This window comes from Spinacia oleracea, chromosome 2 (genome assembly GCF_020520425.1).
Source record: "Spinacia oleracea cultivar Varoflay chromosome 2, BTI_SOV_V1, whole genome shotgun sequence".
In the NCBI taxonomy this organism is placed as follows: Eukaryota; Viridiplantae; Streptophyta; class Magnoliopsida; order Caryophyllales; family Amaranthaceae; genus Spinacia; species Spinacia oleracea.
In genome coordinates, this window is record NC_079488.1 from 103493358 (window position 1) to 103516480 (window position 23123).

Consider the following 23123-nt stretch of genomic DNA (forward strand, 5'->3'; position numbering starts at 1 on the left):
ATTGTCAATCCGTGGACTATGGACCGTGATGCACATAGAGCATGGTGCACCAAAAGAACATATGTGCATAAGCAAAAGAACGTGACACTACGGCAAAAGAACATGCGATATAATATTTCGGATTTTTTGGATAAAATCACCTTTTAAACACTAGTAGAAAATTATTTATTTGCTGCCATGACTTAGCGGCGTTAATTTGAGAACGCCTCTAACTAAATGACAAAGTAGATGAATTAGGTGAAAAAAGATTCCTTTGCGGCGTTATCTTGAATTATGACGCCTCAAACCATTTTAGTTTGCCGCGTCATCACGTTTAACGCCGCAAAGTGTTGTCCCAACAAACATATTCACCAAGCGTTTAGCTTCTTTCTTTTGCTTCTCGTCCTTTCACAAAACCACATTCTTCTTCCTTCAACCTCATCTCCACCATCGTCGTCTGTCCTTCGCCTCATCTCCACCACCGAATTCACCGGGAAAGTGAAGCTTCAGATTCATCTACGCCGTCACTATCCTTCGACCTCATCTCCACTACTACTGTTCTTCCTTAAGGTAAATTATGCTTCCTCTGACTCCTCCTCATCCTTGCCGTTTATTCGGTTCAATTACTCTATTCCCCTCGTTTCAGTCTCTCAATTAACATGAATTGTGTATGAGTTATCGAATCTCTCTTGCTCTCTCCTCTCCTCTCCTCTCCTCTCTCCACCGAAAATGTAAACCCTAATTATCAAATTCAAATTTTGGCTTAGAAGAACCTTAAAATTGCTTCAAATTTGAGGTAAGGTAATTTCGTATGTCTAATTTCTTTTGCAAATTTGATGTTTAGTTGAGGTGCTTCGAAGAAAGAAGATCACAAATTTAAGAAAAACACAAGTTTTATTCCAGTAAGACATAATTTTTCTTGCTGAAATTCTACTAATTTTGTTAATTTTACTTTAATTGTTGAATTGTTTATTTATATTTTCTGGGTTTGATTTGAAATTAGTGCAGAAATGATGGAGGCTGTTGCAACCTCAAGTGTTAGAAGATAATTCAGGAGGTGAATTTTTGAATTAAATTTATTGATTTGTTGTGGTCTAAAAAAACATGGAGGTTGTTCTGCTATCTTTAGTCTCATTTTCAGAAACAATATTGCTGCATGAAATTAAATTCGTGTCATTCTAGGTCAGTTTAGGGTTGAATTAGATGCGTGTCATGCTAGGTAGTGTGTCCACATGGACTGAATTTGTTCTTGGGTTACATTTGGCTATGACTTAGTTTTAGACTTCACTATAAATGCAGTGGTTATTGAGAGCAAAATAGAACATTAACTGTACCTTCTAATTAACTGGGCAAATGGATGGAAGCAAACAAAGAACCAAATAAGGTGGTAAATAAGTTAAACATTTCTTCTAAAATTCAAACAAGAAAACAAATACTCTGCCTATTACTTTATATAAACTACCATTAAGCAATAAAAGACTGAAAGAATCAGGTTAGAATAAATTGAAGAGTATCAGTGTAGCTGGTCTTTCCAACTAATTAATGGATGTGGTGAAAATCGTATATGTATAATCCAGACATACCATTTTTTTTACCTATATCTCATTGTACAGCAAAATATCACAGTTCTGTACTCTTCTAAATTTATAACAGTATTGCGTCGTCTTGATGTGTATGAGTAGATGTCTGATGCTGCTGCCCTTCTCAGAGTTATCTGTTGAGCTGGTTTTTCTGGTTTATTTTCAACATGGATGTCGTTGGAGAAGGCTTGTGTTTCTTATTCGAGGTTTTGTTTATTTTTCTTCTCCAATCGCTTAATTTAGGAGATTGGTAACACCTCTATGGAACAAACAAATCTTTTATATACTTATTAGGTAACCCGAAATTAGCTACTGGTTAACTTTAACAGATGGGATGATCCTCTGTGGTAGAAAAAATTGGGATGGAACTGGTGGCAACAACCATGCTGTCGAGCATTACAATGAGACAAAATACCCACTTGCTGTGAAGCTTGGCACATTAACTGCTGATCTAGAAGCTGCAGGTAGTGTTCCTGTTAGTTATTAAGTGTCTCATACAACAGCATGATATTTTATTTTATTTATTTTCTGCACTTATGTTTCAAAATTGTCATCTACTTCTGTCCTTTGTCTGTCCTTTCTTCGTGTGAGTAGTATCATCTTCCAGAATAAAGAACTAAGGATGCCATATTTATGATTCATTGCTTTTTCTGATTGCCATTTGTTTTTTCATTTGATTGCATAGTGTATGATGGTTGGTGTGCACTACAACTTATATCTGTCAGGGAATGTTTCTCAAGTGCAAACTTGAGTTTGAAGCTGAAAGTCTTATTCATATTGATTGCTAATAATACTACAATTACATTTAAGAACATTGAAGTTGTATTTCCGGAAGTCCGGAACCATGATCAACTCCATAATGAATCCCAACTTTAGAATTAGATACCAATTATTTTGGATCAGCATTAGATACCATTTTTCTTCGTCTTCATTGTTATGCAACTCCATTTGAAAAAATTCGTTTCATCATTCTTAATTTTCTGCTGTGTATTTGTATATGTCGTAAACCTGTTTCTTTAGAAAACTTGTAAAGTGAGGTAAATTGGTTGGTTGCTGATTAAATTTGACACAAGGCCTAGAAATGAAGGAATTTACTTGCTCATAGTTTGTAAGATGCCATTTTGACTCCTGATCACTTTCAAGTCTTTTAACCCCCTCATTTCCAAGCTATCTTTAATTTTATCTCGCATGTGTTTCAAGCATGGTATTTGGAGCTTTCTTATTCCAAGGAGGGAAGAATTTGGTGCAGTGTTGGGACTAGAAACATGTTATCATGAACCTTGGAATTTTGATACAGAGCAAGTAGAATAATCTTGGAAGTTGTGGATTGATATCCTAAAGGAGAAATTCAGTTTAAAAAGAATTTATGCCTTTGTAGAAGCTGAGCTAAAGGAATTCAGACTGCTTTTTTTTTTTTGATTTCAAATACTGAAGCTTTTGGCACTGCTGAGGTAGTGTATGATAACGTTTGATCTCTCATGTGGGCAAATTTTTCTATCACAAATCTGTTTAAACTGATATTCGCACCATTTTATATGTGTATGCATATGCATGCAATCGTACTCTAGATCTCCTATCTGCTACCTAAGTGTTTCGGTGATCTTTACTCATTCCCCACCCCCCCCCCCCCCCACCCCCTTCTCTCATCTTATTGCTGGAAACAAGTGACAAACTACAGTATAGCTTATTGACTATTGCCACTTTTGTTTCTTTTAATGACCAACATCCAATATGATAACTTCATATGTTAACTTTTATCCGGCTGGTCATGGTCTAATTGCTCTTATTTTGTGAAACTTTCATGTTGTTAATAATATATGGCTTGAGCCCTTTCTTGGGAGGTTAGTTATTTTGTAACCTTATTTTCTTTTGCTGATATATTTTCCACTTTTTATGGGAAAGCTTGCAAAGTTACAATTTTTTAAAGAATATGATTTAACAATGACGATAGTTAGAACTCAGACGTTAATTTCCAAAAAAAAGACACATTTGTCTCTTTGAATAAAAACTCATCTATATCTTGTGAGTTTCTATCGGTGCAAATCAATTTATCTTATCTACTACGAAGTATTTTCTTACAAACTTGTCCTGCTATTTATACAACTGTAATTACTTTTGAAATTTGTCAATTCATGGTGGGTGTCCCGGAGCCATGTAAGTTTGAACGGACAGTATTATAAGGAATTAGTTGTTTAATATCTAAATTTAATTTGGAACTCTCGACTCTTTATGGTTACACCATTCATCAATTTTGATTCTTAGTTTTAATATTTTTACAGAGAAGCATCAATCTGGTGAAAATTCATGGTTATGGTTAGTATTGTCATATACTGGAGTTCACATTATTATGCATCAATAATCCTTTGATTTCCAATGAACCTAAGAGAAAAGGTCTTGCATAAAATTAAAAATAGTTGTCTGTTTAAGCATGAAACAGAAAATTTGAATCTCAAATGTTAAAGATAAGAAGGAATGACAAAGTTTCCTGGGAGAATATTCATATCGGCGCAGTTGAAAGAAACAAAACACAAGCTTTGTTCTGATCAGACTTTCAGTTCTGATTAGTTTCAGACTTTCAGTTCTGATCAGTTTCAGACTTTCAGTGCTGATCAACTCAAGCTTTGTTCTGATTAGACTTTCAGTTTTGATCAGTTTTAGACTTTTAGTTCTGATCAGATGCAAGCTTCTGTTTTTGTTTTGAGCTATGTGTACGTTTATCTGACACAACACAGCAGAACACACACACACACACACACCTGAAATACACACAACACACTCAAACACACAGCACAGGTAACACAGACAGCAGAACACACACACAACAGAACACACGCAGCCATTCTATTGCATGTTAGTTCTGGTCAAAGTTGTACAACAGAGGAAGGAGACATTCCTTTTGGAATTGAGGACTTGCTATATTATGTAAAAAAGGATGAAGCAGATAAGTTCCATCTAGGTTTTGGAGCCCTTAAAGAGTATTTTCCTCTTGTCTTTGATTTGAGCTCTTCTGAACTTATGGGCTATGCGTACTTCGATCTCTACTCCAGGTTCTGCAACTATCTCTCTTTCTGATGACCTTATCCTCATTGTACTTAACAAACTGTCTGACAACAATGTCATTAATCCAGGAAAGGAAAATATGGCCAGACTTGTGTTTCGCCTCTCCAAAATGGTTCATTATCAGCAAATGTTGCTAGACAGGTGATACGCATACGTCATCTCATTTAAAAATTTGATATATGCGTGTTATCCGAATTCCACATTCTTTACTGGATTTTCACCGTGCATCATCATTCTATACTCAGGTTCCAGTTGTTCTACTGATGTCTGATATTTTAAAGGGGGATGTTAACTTTCCTGCATTACTGCGATTCTCTAAAGTTGTTAGTCTTTTCCATGAATTTGGCCATATGGTAAGTTCTAAATGTTTTTTTAGCCCAAAGGTACGACTTGTTGAGTTTCTCTTTGTAATATCATCTTCTTGTGTTGTATAGTCATTGGCTCGCATGAACAAGAAGGACTCGTGGCTGTTTTGGTGGAGCCTTTATCTTACCGTGAGTGAAGTTACTTTTTTTTCCTTTTCCGTCTCCTTTAAAAACCATGTACTCCCTCCTTGCACATAAGTAACACTTATACTTTAGGGCATTGTAAATTAGCTGTCACGTGGTACTTTCTTAAATATAACTTTCGGTTCCTGAATTTCTGTGAGGTCTTGTTTTGGTACTATATATTATGTTACAAGCTGGATGAAGATGACAACCGCACTTTTATCTTCTATAATTTGTGATTCTTGTTTTGGTACGTTTCTATTTTCCTAGCTGTTTTTAGATCATCTAACAGAAGATAACTTATTTTATGATATATATATATATATTATTTTGTTAGTTTTTCCCGTCACTAAGTGGAGATCCTTTCACCGATGAGCAAATTGATGAAATACGAGACAAATGGGCATCATACTTCACCGAACATTTTTTGTAGATAATTAACACTTCATCGGTCTCTTTTTTTGGATGTTTCCTGCTATTGAAATTATATATAATTGTTTTATTATACTTTTGGTGTGAATTTGTAACGTACGAAGTGTAAAAGATATAGTTATGATCAACTTGAAACTATTTAGGTGGTTTATTTTTGTAAACATATGATGGTGGTATTATATGTAAAAATCAAAGTTTCTTGGAAGTTATTGGTGGTTGATGATACTTTTGGACATTGTATAAATGTGGCGTGAGTACAGGTTCTACATTTTGGGTTTGTTGAATACAGAAAAGAAATTATTTATAAAAAAAATATTACACATTATTCGCGGCGTTTTATGTCCAGCCATTTTACAATGTTTGAGGCGTTTAGGTAGAAAACGCCGCTTAACCATACTATTAATTTGAGGCGTTTTTCTACATATACGCCGCAAATCAATTATTCATTTGAGGCGTTTTTAAACGCCGCAAATCAATCCTATTCATTTGCTGCCACTCTATTTGCTGCTACGCCAAAAACGCCGCTAATGAATATAAAAGTGACGCCTCAAATGAATGTTTTTCTACTAGTGAAAGTTGCAGTTTTTGAAATAACCACCTTATATGTTTTTTTTTTTAAATAACCACCTTAAACTTTGAAAGTTAAAGAAAACACCACCTAAATGTAACGTCCATCCAAATTTTCGTTATTGGGCCCCACAACCAACGACTATATTATATTTCCCTCCTCTTTTCCTTCCTTCTTCTTCTTTATCAGCACTTCCTCCATTAAAACACCTCTGTCGAAAAAAAAATTGCAAATTAATTCTATTTCTCTCCCAATTTTTCAAGTACAATTCATCAACAAATAATTTTCGGCACTTTCCCCAAATTATCAGCATGGTCTACTTAGTTAAAGAGGTAATTTGTGCAAAATTGAAATTAGGGTTCTTCAATTGTAGAATTTAGGGGTTTTTCAATTTAGGGATTTAAACTCAATTGATTACAAATTTTAACTTTGTTAATTCATATAAAATCGCCCAAATTCAAAGTTTAATCAACCAAATTGCATTAATGTCAACAAATCAATTTTTTAGGGTTACCAATCAACAAAAGCGGAATTTTTTTTACTAATTAATCGGCAAATTCGAGATTAATTAAGGTTATAGTTTAATACCTTAATCGTCCTTTTCCCACCAATTAAAACACACACATGGAGTTTTTGGTTCACCCTCTGACACCCGAGAAGATGTTCTTGGTCCCCACAAATGGATGCTTGGTTCAGCTTGAATTCTTGTTGTATTACTTTGCATAAAGTGCCAAAGATGGAGAAGATTCAGATTTGAATTGTGTGGTTGAGGTCAAAAAATACAGAGAATAAATGGGGGAGGAGGGTGAAGAGCAATAACGAGGAAGAAGAAAATGGTTAGAAGATGAAAAGAACAATAAAAAAGGAGAAGAGAGAGAGAGAGAGAGTATCGAGTTAAAATGGAGGGAAAACTAATTTTGGTCGTTGGTTGTGGGCCCAGTAACGGAAATTTGGACGGACGTTAGATTTAGGTGGTGATTTCCTTAACTTTCAAAGTTTAAGGTGGTTATTTAAAAAAAAAAACATATAAGGTGGTTATTTCAAAAACTGCAACTTTAAAAGGTGGTTTTATTCAAAAAATCCTAATATTTCACTTTTTTGTTATAAAAATAATATATTATTTTACTATTTATATAAAACCTAAATTAAAAAAATACTCATGTTCTTTTCTTGTAACCGGATATTATTAGTGCTCTTAAGGAGCACCATGCTCTATGTGTTGGAAATAATACGTTGAAACCATGAAATTAACAATAAAAATAATAGGGAAGAAACACAATACTCAATAATTGATCTCAAAAACTGTGACGGGTTTTACGCCTGCCCTAGAAGCGTATTTCGCCACCACCGGTACAAGGTTCTCAGTGACGATTGCTCCCCAAGGGTAACACAGCTACCTTCCAACTCTGTACCCCTATTGGAAGGCTGGAATTACTTCAAGAACTGCTCAGATCTCTATGGGACAATAATGACAGAGATAATAATTTTTAGGGTTTATATGTTTATCTATGTCCCTGGTTATATTATTGGAATAAATAAAGGAGTATTTATAAGGAATATGGTATAAACCGCGACCTCCAAACAATACTCCAAAACCAATAACCCACGACAAACACTAAAACGGGCCCACAAGCATTATCATGTTAAAGGGATCCGTATTGCATTAAAAATACCAACAATCCCCCACTAATGCATACGGACAAGAGATCTTGAAACCTGAGCAGTAAATGAAAGGTTTAGCGCATAAATGTTAGTGTCTAAAGACTTGAACTAACACATTAGTGGAGCGAGGTATTCAACAACCAATAAAGTATTCGAAGATTGAACTCTACGACTATTGAAGAACCCAACACCACACGCTTCCACTTTAGAAGCTTGAAAAATTCCGCGACCGCATGAAACGTCATACGAGGCCAACATTCCCTTGGATTCTAGTGAGTATTATTAGAAAAACAACATGTTTTTCATAGAAGGATGCCATCCCCTCTTACTCACATAGGTGTCTCATCGAGTCTATTTTACCACATAAACCACCCAAAAGGGATATGAAGACATTAAGAACTTTAAACGTCCAACCTTACCCATCGGTATATCCATCAAGTCCGTTTTATTAGGACCACTCAAAGGAGCTATGGATATATTAAGAACATATTGTTCAACCTCACAAATTGCACAATGTATCTATCACGTCTTCTCATGAAATCGCTTAGTAAGTGAAGTCAATGAGGCTAGATACTTTAATCTTAAATCCATCAAGTTCAATAATAAGAACCATCCACACAATAGGACTATGGACTCATAAGAGCAACAAGGATTAACCTTCACAATCATAAAGCGGTGTATCTATCAAGGCTTCTTATAGTACCACCCATTCTAGGGGACCATAAGGCTAGATACATTAAGAGTAAAATACTCAACCTCACACAAAACGGTGAATCCATCAAGTTCTCTCATAGAACCACCCAATATCGGGCTATAGATTCATTAAGAGCATAAGCTCATCCTAACAAGTGTTTTCCGTAGAAATTGAACACATCATAGATTTATAAACTCTTCCTCTTATCTAGTTTGACACCAACTCGTGCCAAGACCTTACTTAAATAATATTTTCTCTTTAATCTCACATACTCAAGGAAGGTATCACATTCACAAATAACTGTATCTTCTCGTGTCTAAATTGCACGAATGTGTCTCACTTTGCCAATTAACTCATTGTACCTGACAACTCACACATACAATAAATAGTGAATGGCAATATAAAGAAATGCGATAAAATTACTTACCCCCACAATGAGCCATCATCCAATAGCCCCTTCTAATTGTATGCATCTTGACTTGTAGGATCCAATGATATTGACCAAAAATTCATATTAATTATGCTCATCATTGTTACTCAATGGGCATATCAAACCTACTCGTTTGATCCTTTCCCCATTGTACCTTTCGGTGTATTATGGAGATTACTTTCACGCTCTCCACCTATGCAATATAGGATTATCTACAAGGTATGCTTACAGCACAAGCATCATCAAGTCATGAATTAATCATACAATATTAGAACTTCAAGCATGTTAGCATATTCAATTTATGAGAAACTATTTCTAGATAAATTTCCATAATATGCTAGGATTATACAATAGTATAATTGCCACTCAATTAAGAATTGGTACTTACCAAAAAGCCTCTACAAACTCAAATGTAGTTAGGACGTACCTTTACCGATTAATTTGTCTCAGTTTGTCTTTTATCTTAAATTGAGTAAATAGAAAGTTTAGTTTCATTTAAAGCATTAACGTGTGTGCAATGCAGCAACATTTGATTCACACAAGGCATATGAACACTATCACAACCTACCCCATATAGGAATACACACATATGCATCAAAAATGCTCATAATAAAACCAATAGCATGAAATTAGTTTAATAAAACTACTCATATCATTGCTTACGCGTTTGTTTTCCAACATACTCTCCGTTTCTACTAAAACTAATTGGCCTCAAACACTAACTCACACCCCCACATTGACCAACAAAGTATCAGATAATAATGTACCACACATCAAAGGAGGGGACATATCTACATATTATGTAAATAAGTTAGAGTTTGCCAACATAAATTTAGATAAGAAACTTCCCTGACATCAAGAATGGTGGATACACTATCATTAATGATAGTGCTCTCCAAAGTAGTAGAGTAGCATCCTCATTTTTATTGCTAGCATTGCAAACAGGTATTCACATTAGCTACGCGTCCAAGTATAATGAACCTGCATAATCTTGTTAGTGACCAACGCACAAAACCACAACTAACGCACTTGTTAGTCTTTTGCATTAGAGGGCACATAAATAAATTATGCGAATAAGTTAAAGTTTTACAAAAAGTAAATCACAGGAAGGAACTCCCCTTTTACCGCACAAACTTGTTGGAATGCAAGGGTCGGATATACGAACTTGATCATCCTAAACCAATAATTTTACCCATGTTTGTAGAGTGCTTTTTGCTTTTGTTCTCATACAAATACATCATGGGGCAGCCTACTCCACGGCCTGGGTGCGGCTTGTCTTCATTGCCGCGGGTTGGTTGTGGCCAGTTTTAACCTTTAGCAGGAAACCTTAAAGAATAACAGCTTAATTTGTACCAATAGGATTTATGTCCTACTCTCACCTCACCATGTCGTTGGCTCGCAACCACCAATCTCTAAAAGACTTAACTGCAATTTAACTATTAGCTAACCGCGATACCAAATATCGGAAACTGAATTCATTTGGTTTGAGTGAACATCAAACTCTCGGAATCAATGGGATTAGAAATAGCCGCTTGCGCCTTGCCTTTAGCCTTGAGGTTGAATTATAGATTCCAAAGAACCGACCTTATTAATTAACTTTTCCAACAGGAAATAGGAATCTACTCCTTAATAGGATTACTTCTCCTAACAACCAATCAAATTCTGAGAAACAGACTTGAACATCAAGCAAATTAACACACAATTGCCATTCGCCAAAATCCCAGTGCAGCCTCTCATTCATTAGCCTAACATAAATTTAGGATAATTTACAAAGCAACGTTGATATCACTCATAACCACGTACATTGATGTTGCCGCAGACTTGTCGAGCAATTGATGAGCACCCAAATATCAAAATACGAATCTCAAACTTCATCCGGCCTCTATGATTCAATGTGCAATATTAAGTAATGCATTAAATCAATAAATAACTCCTAAGTACACATCCGAAACAAAGACGCAGATTCATGAAAATCTAACCGCACAAATACATACACAAACTCTTCACCTTTTGTTATTATTAAACCCTTGATCGATTCAACCAAGATGAACCATAATCACGTTCATTAACTTGCTCCGCAAGAGCAAGATTTACCGACTATCGAATACCTTATTAAATACGGTTTTTTCATGAAATGCCCCTAAGGTTTGCAATAATGTACCAAATACCCCTGCGCGTTTCAAAATTCATAGAATACCCCTATTTAAACTTAAAGTGCACCAAATACCCTTGGATTTAACGGCCGTTAGTACTCAGTTAGCGTTAATTTACGTTTATGCCCTTATTCACCCAATATTCTACATTTCAACTTTAAAAAAAAAAATCTAATTACTTCTCTCTCCTTTCATCTCCTCTGTTGTTTTTTACCCTTCTTAAATACTCGCCCCTCTTCTTCTTCTTCATCGTTTCTCTTCTCTCGCCACCGCCTTCTCATTCCTCCGCTGCTACCGCGCTTAGTCCTCTCCTCTCAATGAATTTCTCCGATAAAATGGATTCGCCGGACGTCATCTCCTCTCGCCGCCAACCTTCAACCTTCGTCGGCGAAAATGGTGGATTCGCCAAACTTTCCACCACCTGCACCACCAAATTACCGGAAGAAGCAGCTTGTATTTCTGGGTAATTTGAGGTGAATTAATGCCTAAATTAATCCTAATTAACACCTAATGAACCTTAATTAACTCTAAATCCCTTCTCTCCCCTCACCGTCCTCTCTCCTCTCAATCTCACATCTCTTTTTCCTAAATGGTGAACCAACCACAATTTTTCCTTCTTCAAACCATCTTCATCAAACATCAATTGCTAACTCAAATCCCCAAATAATCGAAGCCAAATTTTCGAGTGAATTGAAATCGTGAATTGAAGTTTGATGAAGAAGGGGAGGTTTAATACGATGATGAATGGTGATGATGATACTGCGGCGGCGGTACTGAGTAATAAATTGAAGATGAAATTGAAGATGCCGATGCTGAAGCCAGCAGGACATGAATTCATATTTCTGTTGAAATTGAAGATGCTGAATTCAGACTTCATGTTGCCCCTATTTTCTGGGCTGATTTTTTTGCGAATTTGGGGGTTGGATTCGAAGGACGGAGAACAAAAATAGATAGAGTAGAGAGCATATAGGGTAGCGCAGCAATTAAGAGAGAATACAGAACTAGATTTTCGTTTTTTTTTTTTTTTGTGTGTGCAGATTTTCGTTCTCGAATTCGTTCTTCAGCATTTATGTTCTTCTTTTTGGTTCGAGGGAGCATATGAAATTAGAGGAGATTTTGGAGCAACATTTGTTTTTGTATTTTCGTTGGTTTTCCTATTTTAGATTTTGGAGCTGAGTTCTTCGTGAGCATAGAATAGCAGTGGCAGCAACAAGGGGCGAAAAACAGCAGAATTCAGGTATATTAGAGAGAGATTATAGACACTAGAATTCGAATTTGTAGTTTAGATTTTCGATTTTAGGAATTAAACTCTCAAAATTAATATTCTCTTCTTCAATATTATGGGTTTTGTTCTTCAATTTTCAGATGTATTGTTCTTCAATTTTGGGCTTTAAATTCAATTATTAATGGTATAAGTTGTTTGGGCATTTGGTGCAAAAAACTTTATAAATAGGTGTATACTATGCAAAAAGTTTATAAATAGGTGTATTTGGTGAATTATAAACATGACTTAACGGAGGACTAACGGAAAGTCAAAATAGGGGTATTTGGTGAACAGGTTTGAAAAAATAGGGGTATTCTATGAATTTTGAAACGCGCAGGGGTATTTGGTGCATTATTGCAAACCTCAGGGGCATTTCATGAAAAAACCGTATTAAATAATAATTGGTTATAAATCACGGTAACAACAATAAAATACGCTTCTAGATTGTTGGAAATAATACGTTGAAACCATGAAATTAACAATAAAAATAATAGGGAAGAAACACAATACTCAATAATTGATCTCAAAAACTGTGACGGGTTTTACGCCTGCCCTAGAAGCGTATTTCGCCACCACCGGTACAAGGTTCTCAGTGACGATTGCTCCCCAAGGGTAACACAGCTACCTTCCAACTCTGTACCCCTATTGGAAGGCTGGAATTACTTCAAGAACTGCTCAGATCTCTATGGGACAATAATGACAGAGATAATAATTTTTAGGGTTTATATGTTTCTCTATGTCCCTGGTTATATTATTGGAATAAATAAAGGAGTATTTATAAGGAATATGGTATAAACCGCGACCTCCAAACAATACTCCAAAACCAATAACCCACGACAAACACTAAAACGGGCCCACAAGCATTATCATGTTAAAGGGATCCGTATTGCATTAAAAATACCAACACTATGTGCACCATGGTCCACCTTCTAAATTGCGCAATATTGCTCATTTACCCCCCCCCCCCCTTTTTTTAGGGTTCAGGAGTTCCCACCGCCTTCGGCGAGTGGACTAATCTCCCGCGGGAGTTTGTATGGGTACCTCGATGGGCAGCATCCCTCCCAGTTGAGATTTTTTCTATTCCCAATGCTCGAACCCGAGACCTTGGTTAAGGAGCAAGAGACCCTTAACCACTCATGTCAACCTCAATTGGTTTCATTTACCCTTTTGATACCCTCCATATCCGTCTGTATAGATGCCTTTGTTTAATATGTTGATTTGTGCAAATTTTAGAGTCTGACGGCTCGTTTGGCAATGGATAATAAATGGTGGAAATGATAATAAATCTAAACGGCGGGAGTAGTTGGGTACACCAACATTAAATTTTGGTGTCCTGAATCTTGTTTAGCAAACTGGATTGACTTGGGAAATTTTCGTGAGAATGTAGTTCAAACAACCAATTTGAAACAATGAAGTGCATATTTCCAAGAAATGGCATAAATTGGACTTTTGTTTTACTTGGATAAGAATGTGTCCTATAAAGAAGGATTTCAATCTACAAAACTGTTACCTGTGTGTGTGACAAATCAATATACAAGTTTGGATATTAGTACGTACTACACTATACTTCAAATGGAATGTGAAGTATAAAGGCTTAGGATAAACAACTAGTGTAACTATATAACACCAGGGATTTATTTACTACCAAGTATTTTGTAGTAGCCTTTTAATCACCTCCAGAATTGGTTTCAGGTTCCGGCTCCTGACTTTCAGGCAACGGTGTTTCCGATCCGCATTCAAGATCTGGGACTGATTCACCTGTGGAAAAAAATTGACTTCTTAGAGATACTTATCACGTCGATCATTTGAATCAAAAAAAAAAAAAAGCGAGATCAGCGCATATGAGCGTGAATATATTGATGAAATTGCGCAGGAAGGATTAGTACTGTACCATGCATTCTTTTAACAAATCTTACAAACTCTGCGAAATTGGACTCTTCCATTAAATCAGGATTAAGCCTGAGATAAGTGAAAGCTGATAGATGCTTCCCGTCAGGATCATCGTGAGGCTTAGCATTTGCTAGTATTTTGTTATAGCCTTCTCTGTCATAACAAACAAGAGCATTCTCACTAGCTACTGGTATGCAAACATCCCATGCAGCATTCAGGACCTGAAACTCAACAGCAAGTGTAAAGTATCTACAAGTTTCACAATTTCTGCTTGGAAATTCAAAGGACTAAAACAAAAGGACCGAAACTGGCTAGATGAAATCTACTATAAGCTAACCTGCCAAACCAACCCCTCGGGATCTGCTAGTGCCTCTGGGTACACCTCATGCTGGTCCATTGTGCGTAATTCCACACACGTAAAGTTCAAAGCAGCTTCATGTTTCTTGAACATTGTTGCAATCGGAGCATAGCCATCACGATTAGAAGAATTGTAGAACCCAGCAGTCAGCTCAGCAGCATGACTGGCTGTCTTGTACCACCAATGAATACCTGACAGCTGCGCACCAATCAAGTCTTGACTTCAGTAATAAAGAGAACGTCCAACTTTCAACCATAGATTTCCCTTTGAAATCAAAATTGTCTGTATACTGGGCCTGAAACTTTGCTTCCTCACCTTTGCAGCAATGGGGAAGCCTTCAAAGGCTAGGTTGGCCAGGGAAAGTACGCGATCTCCATGATCAATCAGAACCTTTGAATACCAATTCAGGAAAAATCTGCCATAATAGCTGTCATAGTCACCACCATCACGAAAAAAACCTGTCTTGTGTGGCCAAGAATTATAAGAACCTGTATTGTCAGGTGCTCTGCCCCAAGATAAATGTCCCCTCACTTCAGCTGCCTTCTCCAAACTCTTCATTAGATACTTATCGTAGCACTGCAGAAGGCAAGTCCTAAATCATGTCAAAGGCTTCTTCTGTACATACAATGAATCATGTTATCCCATTTAAGAATATCCTACCTGCATCTCTCTTTGTGATAATAAGACTATTCCCAACTTTTTCTTTCTTTTGTTTAGTTTTATATTATTGCAGTTGAAGCATTCAAAAACTGTTGGGACGAGGGGTAATGTGAATCTATGAGAAAATATTCAACAAAATGCAGCTATGTAGAAAACTTCTTACGGTATGCAGATATAATTTTACCTGAAATTCACCAATGCCTGGATACTTCCAACCATGATTTGCAGGATAAGATGGATAACGTAGCTCCCCACATGCACCTAGCCCAACCTCAATCTCAGATATGGTTCCACCTTCGAAAAAATCGTTGAATTCCACACGGAAGCTTCGCATATAATCAAAATAAACCTGTCTTGTCACCAGGATAAGTTGCAGAAGTATGGTTCACAAACCCATCCAAACTAGGGAGTTCACAGTAGACTACAGCATTTTCATGAACACGTTACTTTTGTGATGCAATTTCGAAGTAACTAAACTCGGGCTATAAAAAGGTTACCTGACATATATTTTCCATCTACCCAACCCCACCCGGAAGAAGGGAATAAAAAAAACAGTACTTAGAAATGAACAAACCCAGAAGCAAACAGAATTTGAAATATTCAGTAAAACATTATACCTCAACTGCCGTACGGCCTCTTAAAACACGCTCTTTGTCTATTCCCCAAGAGAGGCTTTCAGTATTGCGCCTACCTTCTTGATCCGTGAAATATATATCAGGATTAGTTTCACCAATTTCTGTGATCCAATGTGGGAGGGGAATATGCACATCATCCCCAACATTGCCTCCACATGCATGGAAAGACATAACAACCTATGACAGAACAACCATTTCAGAGTTTTCCCATTAAATTCACTATCAAGGTGAAATGATCTGGACACAGATCCTTTCATGAAGAAAAATATATCTAGACTCGGTTCAAAACCTACTGGTTTAATAATTTCTCAATGTAGTTTTCTAGGTAGTAGTCTTTCAATTTCATCAGAAGTAAGATTGCATGATACTGCAGGAAGCTTTCTGAGTTCATTCCGGCTGGAAAAGTAGAAGCCCCAAACAAGCAGAGGAAGATACAGTTACTTATCAGTATTCACATAGAGATAATCATCTCTGACATAGTTTTAAATTCTCACTCAAATTTAGCTATAAAAAGGTAATTTCACATGGACACATTTTAGCTAGAAACTACCAAATTAACTCAAGTATGGTTTACTCAAGAGTATTCAATGACATGAAAATAAAATCATGTTTTTCAACTCAAGACATAAATTGCTTATGATATGTATTTAAAGCCTATGAAGCTTAGCCATGTCAAGCGGTTAGAATCCACTAGTCCTTTTTTTTTGAGGGAAGAATCCACTAGTCTTTAAAACTCTAGCAGTAAGTATCAGGAAATCAGACATAAAGCTTGAATCATAAGCTACATGTCCTTTATAGTACATATCCAGACAAGAGTATGGGAAATACCTGCAATTTAAGTCCAATGTCACGTACGACTTGAAATAGTTCCCTGTAACCACTCCAATTATATTTCTGCGGTCCAACTGCTTCGACTATGCCCCACCAACAATCAACCATAACACCATCAACATTATTCAACTTCAAGACTTTGAGTTGCTCTGTGAGGTTTTGTGGATCCACCAGCTCACAGTTCATATCAATGGTATTTAACTGTAACGAGAGAAAATATGAGCTAGAGAAATTCAGCAAGTCAATGATAGGAAAAAGAGAAAAAAAAAAAGTGGAAGCCTACATGCAGGTGCAACTAGGGACTAGGGAGACTATGAAAAACATGATTGGAAGTCATTTGGCAGATTGATGCAATGCGAGGAGGCATTGAGTATTAGGAGATATGAAAAAATTAAACTTACTGGTAACATCACATAAATAGGGACATAAGGCGTTCCAGCATAATCACGTTCCGGAAGCTTTGGGATTGTCTGTACAACCTGAAAGCAGCAAATAAAAACATCAAGAATGCAACTAGAATCGAGAACCTCAAAACCATTTGAAGAGTTGTTAGACTATAATGTACTCCATGTAAAAGGCAAAAGAACATTATGCACGGGACTTTAAAGCATAAACAGGTGCACTAAATGATAATCTTACTGGAAACAAGCAAGCATGTTGATTCTGATGAAGAGTTGCTAGGCTACAGTTCTACTCAAGGAAGTTAGGCAACAAATCAAATCTCTTTTTACTGGGAACATGTTCAGTCCGTTGTGAAGTGGGGTTCAAGTCGCATGGATACACTCTACGGCATCTTAAACTATAAGCAAATGAATCCAAAGATGACAAGAAACTGAACCTTGAGGTCCTTGATCTCATCACAAAGTCGCATACTACTGTAAGCTATGTTCATCGCTTTGTTATCCAATGGAAATGCTCATATATATCAATCTCCTACTGTAAGCTATGTTCTATTAACTCGGTCATGCACAACAAAAACAATCCATATTCCTAAATGGATATGGTCGGCTACATGAACCAAGCATCTATCTCCTGTCAGTCCTGTGGACATCTACAAGATCTTTTCCTTCATTCATTCCAATCTAATGTTACATGCTCTTGCAAATTCATTTACTTCATGTCATTTATTTCCTCCCTCCATCAACTCTCAATTTCCTAGAAATGTTCCTGAGATTAAAACAAAAATTACAACACCTCATTTGTGAACCAGATCCTACATCCAGGAGAATGGAACTTTCCTACTGAACCCCATTAATCATACTTCCTCTCTACCAATTTGATTCACATTACTAGTTCAAACTACACTATCAACACAGGCTATTAAATCCAAATAATGGGAGTACTTGTTTTGATCTACTTCCGAAGATATTCAAAACATTAGGAACAAAATTCACAAATTATCTCAAAGAACTCCCCAGTTAAATTATTTCCAATGACAATTTGAAACCAAGCATTGACCTAACTAACTAAGTTTCAATATTATTCAATGGAGAATAATCCCACATTTCAAACAACAATAACATAAAATAACGCTAAACAATAAACATAACATCATCAAAACTATCGGCACTTGTATATACTACCTCTCTCCGGATTCGGTTGTCGCATTAAATTACATGGACCGACTTGACAATTAATTCCATTCGGAAGAAATATGAAAAAAATAAACAAAGAATCAATGGGAGCTTGTTGATTATCATCCTATAAAAACTACGAAAAATAAAGGAATTACCTCGTTTTCATCCAAAGAATCAACGGGAGATTGTTCATCCTCATTATCATTATCTATAGTAGCATCATCAACATTATCTACAACAACCCCAGAACCAGTCTCCAAACTCTCTCCTGCGTCCCCAACCACAGCCCATCTCCGTGTCTTAGAACTCGGTGACCCAAAACCCGCCCTGAGTCGAATCGGACCATTTTTACCCGGAATTGAACTGCAAACAGACGGGGAGAGTACAGTTCTCCGACGAGTTGAACTGAGTGAGCTCGGGCTAACTCGATTCAAAAGGAGTGTGGTGTGAAACGACGTCGTAGCCATCGTGATCTCTTCTTCTCACTCTCTGAAGTGAGGTGGAGTAATGGAGGAGAGAGATAGTTTTTGGCGGGGGGTGCAGAGAGAAATGTGGGACGTTGAGCGATTCAAGACAGGTAACACGTGGCGAGATATAGGCCGTCAAAAAGTTTACTTTTTTGGAAATAAGGAAAAGTGTTTCCAAAAAGGGCGCCGTCTGTGGGGATCGAACCCACGACCACGTGGTTAAAAGCCACGCGCTCTACCACTGAGCTAAGAAGGCAAGTGCGCATCCGGGGAATCGAACCCCGGTCAGTACCGTGGGAGGGTACTATGATACCACTACACTAGATGCGCCTTATTGTGCTCATTTAATACTTTAACCATATTAAATCTTATCTTTTCGATATTTGCGTCATTTGTTAATGGATATATTGTTAAATATTAATTTACTTTTTGTCAAAATAAAATAAAATATTAATTTACTACTAGCAATCTAATATACATATATAAAGAAGGCATATTTGCTAAAATATTAGAGCGCCACCTAGGATTACTAATGGTTTCGTCCAATGAAAAATAAGATTTTTAATTTATTTTTGAATTAAAAAAATCAAGTGCCACATAGATAAATAATTAGGTGTCAAGTAGATATTTTAATTAATTAATAATATATACAATTCCATCCAAAATCAAATATTTTAATAATTAAAATAAATCTATAATAAAATTTAATCCAAAATCTACAATAAAAATTTGTCCAAAGTAAACACTAAACAATAATAAAATGAAAATTACATTATAATTAATAGTAATACTTATATAATAAATAAAATAGATCATTAAAGAATAAACATGAACACAATGTCGTTCTTGTGAATTGAACTGAATGGAGCTGGAAAACTTTTGGTTCGGGTTTGGTCATACCAACTATCGGGATCTATACGTACTTAGGCTATACGAAGGGGAAAAGTACCCAAAGCAAAGAACTTAAACCCAATATATTAAGGTTATAAATAAGTGGGAGTATCTCATTATTGTTATTCACATCAAATAAAATCATGACATATATCTCAATAATAACTAGAGTTATACTTTTCTAATATTGTCTATTTTCTAATACGAAGTATACTATACATGCTATAGTGTTTACAATATAATATAACGCTCTAAATAAAGCGTTAATTAAGCACACCAATAATAATAGTACTCCGTAGTTGATTAAAACTTCACTGAATAAGTAAAAATCAATCATGATAAATAATTGACTATGATATGCTAAAGTACAAACAGACTTCCCAATTTTTATCTTATTACTGGCTAATTGCATAGTAAATAAGCCGTAGGAGATTTTACTAATTACTCTACTACTAGAATTATGAATAGATACATTCTTCATAGTTACATTCCTTTTCATACTAAAATACATACTCTACTAATAAACAATCATCTTCGATTGTAATTATTAGGAAAATTTGTAAATATTAATCCAACCTTTACCCGATTTTCTTTAATTAAGCCAACGGGAAGTGATAAATCCAAGGAAAATTTTACTTCTTCCAAGGAAATCCACATTTTTTTAAAGGTGATTTCCTTGGAAGAAGTGAAATTCTTCCTTGGATTTATCATTTCCCTAAGCCAACCTATGCAATATTTCTGAATAATCCAACATTTATGACCCAAGTACTATTATTAAGCCTGTGTGACCGGTTACCTGTTACAAAGTCAACATTAAAAACGTTGACAACCTGAAGTTGATTTTCCTCCTAAAATTTTGGACACGTCACATCACGTGCCACCTAAACAGGATTTTCTATTTTTTTTTCCAAAAAACCCTTAACCCTTATCTCCTCTTAATCCTTAACCCTTAACCCAGATCCAACAGTTGATTGGTTTAACCCATTCATAGCAATTGCTGATTATTTTTGACGAACTTCGAATGGAGAGGTATGAGGGATCAACAATGGTGGAGAAGAGGTAGAAGAGAAATGATGAACAGAGAAGAGAGGAACGAAAATTGCAGAGATGAAGCAATTAAATCGCAGAGGAGAGAGGAACGAACATTAGAATAACAATTAAAAAAAAGGAGGGGAAAAAAATTGTAACGGTTATATTGCCACGTAAGGGTGAATACCGGTTACAGCAGGTTATTAACTTGCTAGGCTTAATAATAGTAGTTGGGTCATAAATGTTGGATTATTTAGAAATATTGCATAGGCAGGCTTAATTAAAGAAAATCGGGCAAAGGTTGGATTAATAATTACAAATTTTCCTAATTATTATAAGTTACCAAATATTTAAATAATAAATCAGTCTTATATTAGAAAATATGTTTCCAATTTAAAATATATTATAATTTAATATTTTACCTTTTAAGTAAAATTCCTCACCGACGGCGTAGAGTTTTCGTAGAACTCAACCTCTCATTCCAACCTAAATACTAATTTAATCTATTATATAAAATATAGCAGTTATAATAGGAGTTTTATTTTAACTTAACGATTTAACAAAATCCGTGCATCGCACGGGCTAAAATCTAGTTTTTATTTAAACATAACTTACATAAATTAATGGTTAAATTTTTGCGTCACATACTTAAGAAGTCCATGCAAGGTTAATCAAGTATTCCATGCCTCGATGGCTGCCATACACAAATACTTCTACGTAGAATTATTTTTTTTTTTTATAATTTATCGTTTGTACATTTATTATGGTCGTTCGGGAGATCGAAAACAAATAAAATTAAAATGAATAGGTTCATAAATAATGAAATTTATAGTATTTATTTACTATGGTTGTTGGGGAGAAAGAAAATGAATTGGGTTCATAAATATTAAAACTAGAGTATTTTTGTTTATCTTAATTATTACTTAATTATATAATTTTTTAATAATATTTAATTCATAAATAAGCTAGGTTCCGAAAATAAAGATACTTTAAATAAACACCAACAAACAAAAAGTAGTCCCAAACATAACGTTAGCAAACTAAGCCAATATAAAAACTAATATTATCAAATGAAATAGGGTAATTGCCCTCAAATTGGGAATTATAGGTGTGTTTTGGTGTGATTGTAGTAATCTATACTAATCTGTATATATAAAAGGTGTTTCTACAAACGTGTACACACCACGTGACGCTTCTTCTCAATCAATATGTCCATGTTATCAATCCACTTACATTTTAAAAAATTGTATTCGGATTGATTTTGCATTTTCGGGTATCCGATCCGAAAATTTCGGATAACCCAAACTCTCAGATTGGATCCGGATCACATTTTTCCAATCAGGAAATTTTAGACCAGTTCAGATCCTATATCCAAGAATTGAACACCCTAATACGTAGTATATGTTCTACATTTTATTACCTTAGATAAATTAGGATTCAATATTGACAGAAGGTTATCCTAATTTCAATGTATTTTTCCTTTAAAAAAAAAGAGTTGACAAGTTAGATACTCGAAACTCGATACTATACACAGTACGTGTTCTACATTTCATTTGAATAAAAATGACATGCAAACGAATATGAGAACTTTTATCTTGTTCCTAACTATATGTATAGTTAGGTGTACTCTGAATAGGTTCTTTTCTTATTGATCGGTTGTACTAAATCGTAAATAAACAAAACCGACAAAGTTAGTACAAAAAAAAAAGACATTTGGTGCATGTACTCAGCTCTAAATATACTTCGTACTTAGGAGTAAGATTATTAGATTAAGGAATATGAGTTGAGGGAGTATCGGAGTGCCTAAGAAATATGCAGTGAAGTGTTTAGATTAAGGTCTCAATAAAATTATTGCCCTTAATAAAGGTAGTTGATAAATTAGTTAAAAAAGAAATTAGGATATTATTAGTTAAAAAGAAGTAAAATGATTAATTGGTATATGCAGTTACTGTTAATAAAGAAGTAATTGATCTCCCACTTTTTTAAGTGTATATATATATGGAAAAATTAATTCTAATAATCCGACTTTTGCCCGTTAATCCATTAACAGTCCCACTTATGAGGTATTCCTAGCTGATCCAACCTTTGGTACATATTATCTTCTAATAAACCTTATTAAAGTGTGACCTGCAAAAGCAGGTCACTTATTATATGTGGCAGCGATAGTTGGATTTTAAGCAGGTCTCGTTTATCTTTTCCAGGATTCCATTAAAGAAGGCTTCTCCCCCATTCTCTCTCTTTATTCTTCATCTGTAAACAAAAAAAATAACGCCATTAACACAAACAGGGAGCTTTGTCCCTCTTTCTCTTCCTTCCCCAAATCATTAATTTGCCATTTCATGTTGTAATTCTTTGTTATGTTCCTACAGCGATAACAATTACTAATCTTTATCCTTTATAATGGTTTCGGAATTAAAAACATTAACAGTCAAAGCAAGTAAAAATGGCAAACAATAAATCTGTATCCAATTCAAC

At 35.4% G+C, this 23123-nt stretch overlaps 1 protein-coding gene, 1 long non-coding RNA gene and 2 other non-coding genes across 4 annotated transcripts; 1 reads left to right on the forward strand and 3 right to left on the reverse strand.

Moving 5' to 3' along the window:
* Nucleotides 1-4173: 4173 nt before the first annotated feature.
* LOC130467144 (uncharacterized) lies at nucleotides 4174-5310 on the forward strand. Its single transcript, XR_008927303.1, has 3 exons — nucleotides 4174-4760; nucleotides 4865-4972; nucleotides 5054-5310. It is a non-coding gene; the product is annotated as an uncharacterized lncRNA (long non-coding RNA).
* Nucleotides 5311-13742: 8432 nt separating this feature from the next.
* Nucleotides 13743-18821, reverse strand: LOC110789495 (beta-amylase 2, chloroplastic). Its single transcript, XM_021994178.2, has 9 exons — nucleotides 18417-18821; nucleotides 17086-17163; nucleotides 16682-16885; nucleotides 15836-16030; nucleotides 15403-15567; nucleotides 14874-15134; nucleotides 14538-14756; nucleotides 14202-14421; nucleotides 13743-14068 (listed from the first exon to the last, which is right to left on the reverse strand). Exons 1-9 carry the CDS (start codon nucleotides 18726-18728, stop codon nucleotides 13977-13979), a joined length of 1746 nt encoding a protein of 581 aa, XP_021849870.1. The 5' UTR covers nucleotides 18729-18821; the 3' UTR covers nucleotides 13743-13976.
* Nucleotides 18822-18912: 91 nt separating this feature from the next.
* Nucleotides 18913-18984, reverse strand: TRNAK-UUU (transfer RNA lysine (anticodon UUU)). The gene has a single exon. It is a non-coding gene; the product is annotated as a tRNA-Lys (tRNA).
* A 3-nt stretch (nucleotides 18985-18987) lies between these two features.
* Nucleotides 18988-19058, reverse strand: TRNAG-CCC (transfer RNA glycine (anticodon CCC)). Its single transcript has one exon. It is a non-coding gene; the product is annotated as a tRNA-Gly (tRNA).
* Between the last annotated feature and the right edge of the window lie 4065 nt (nucleotides 19059-23123).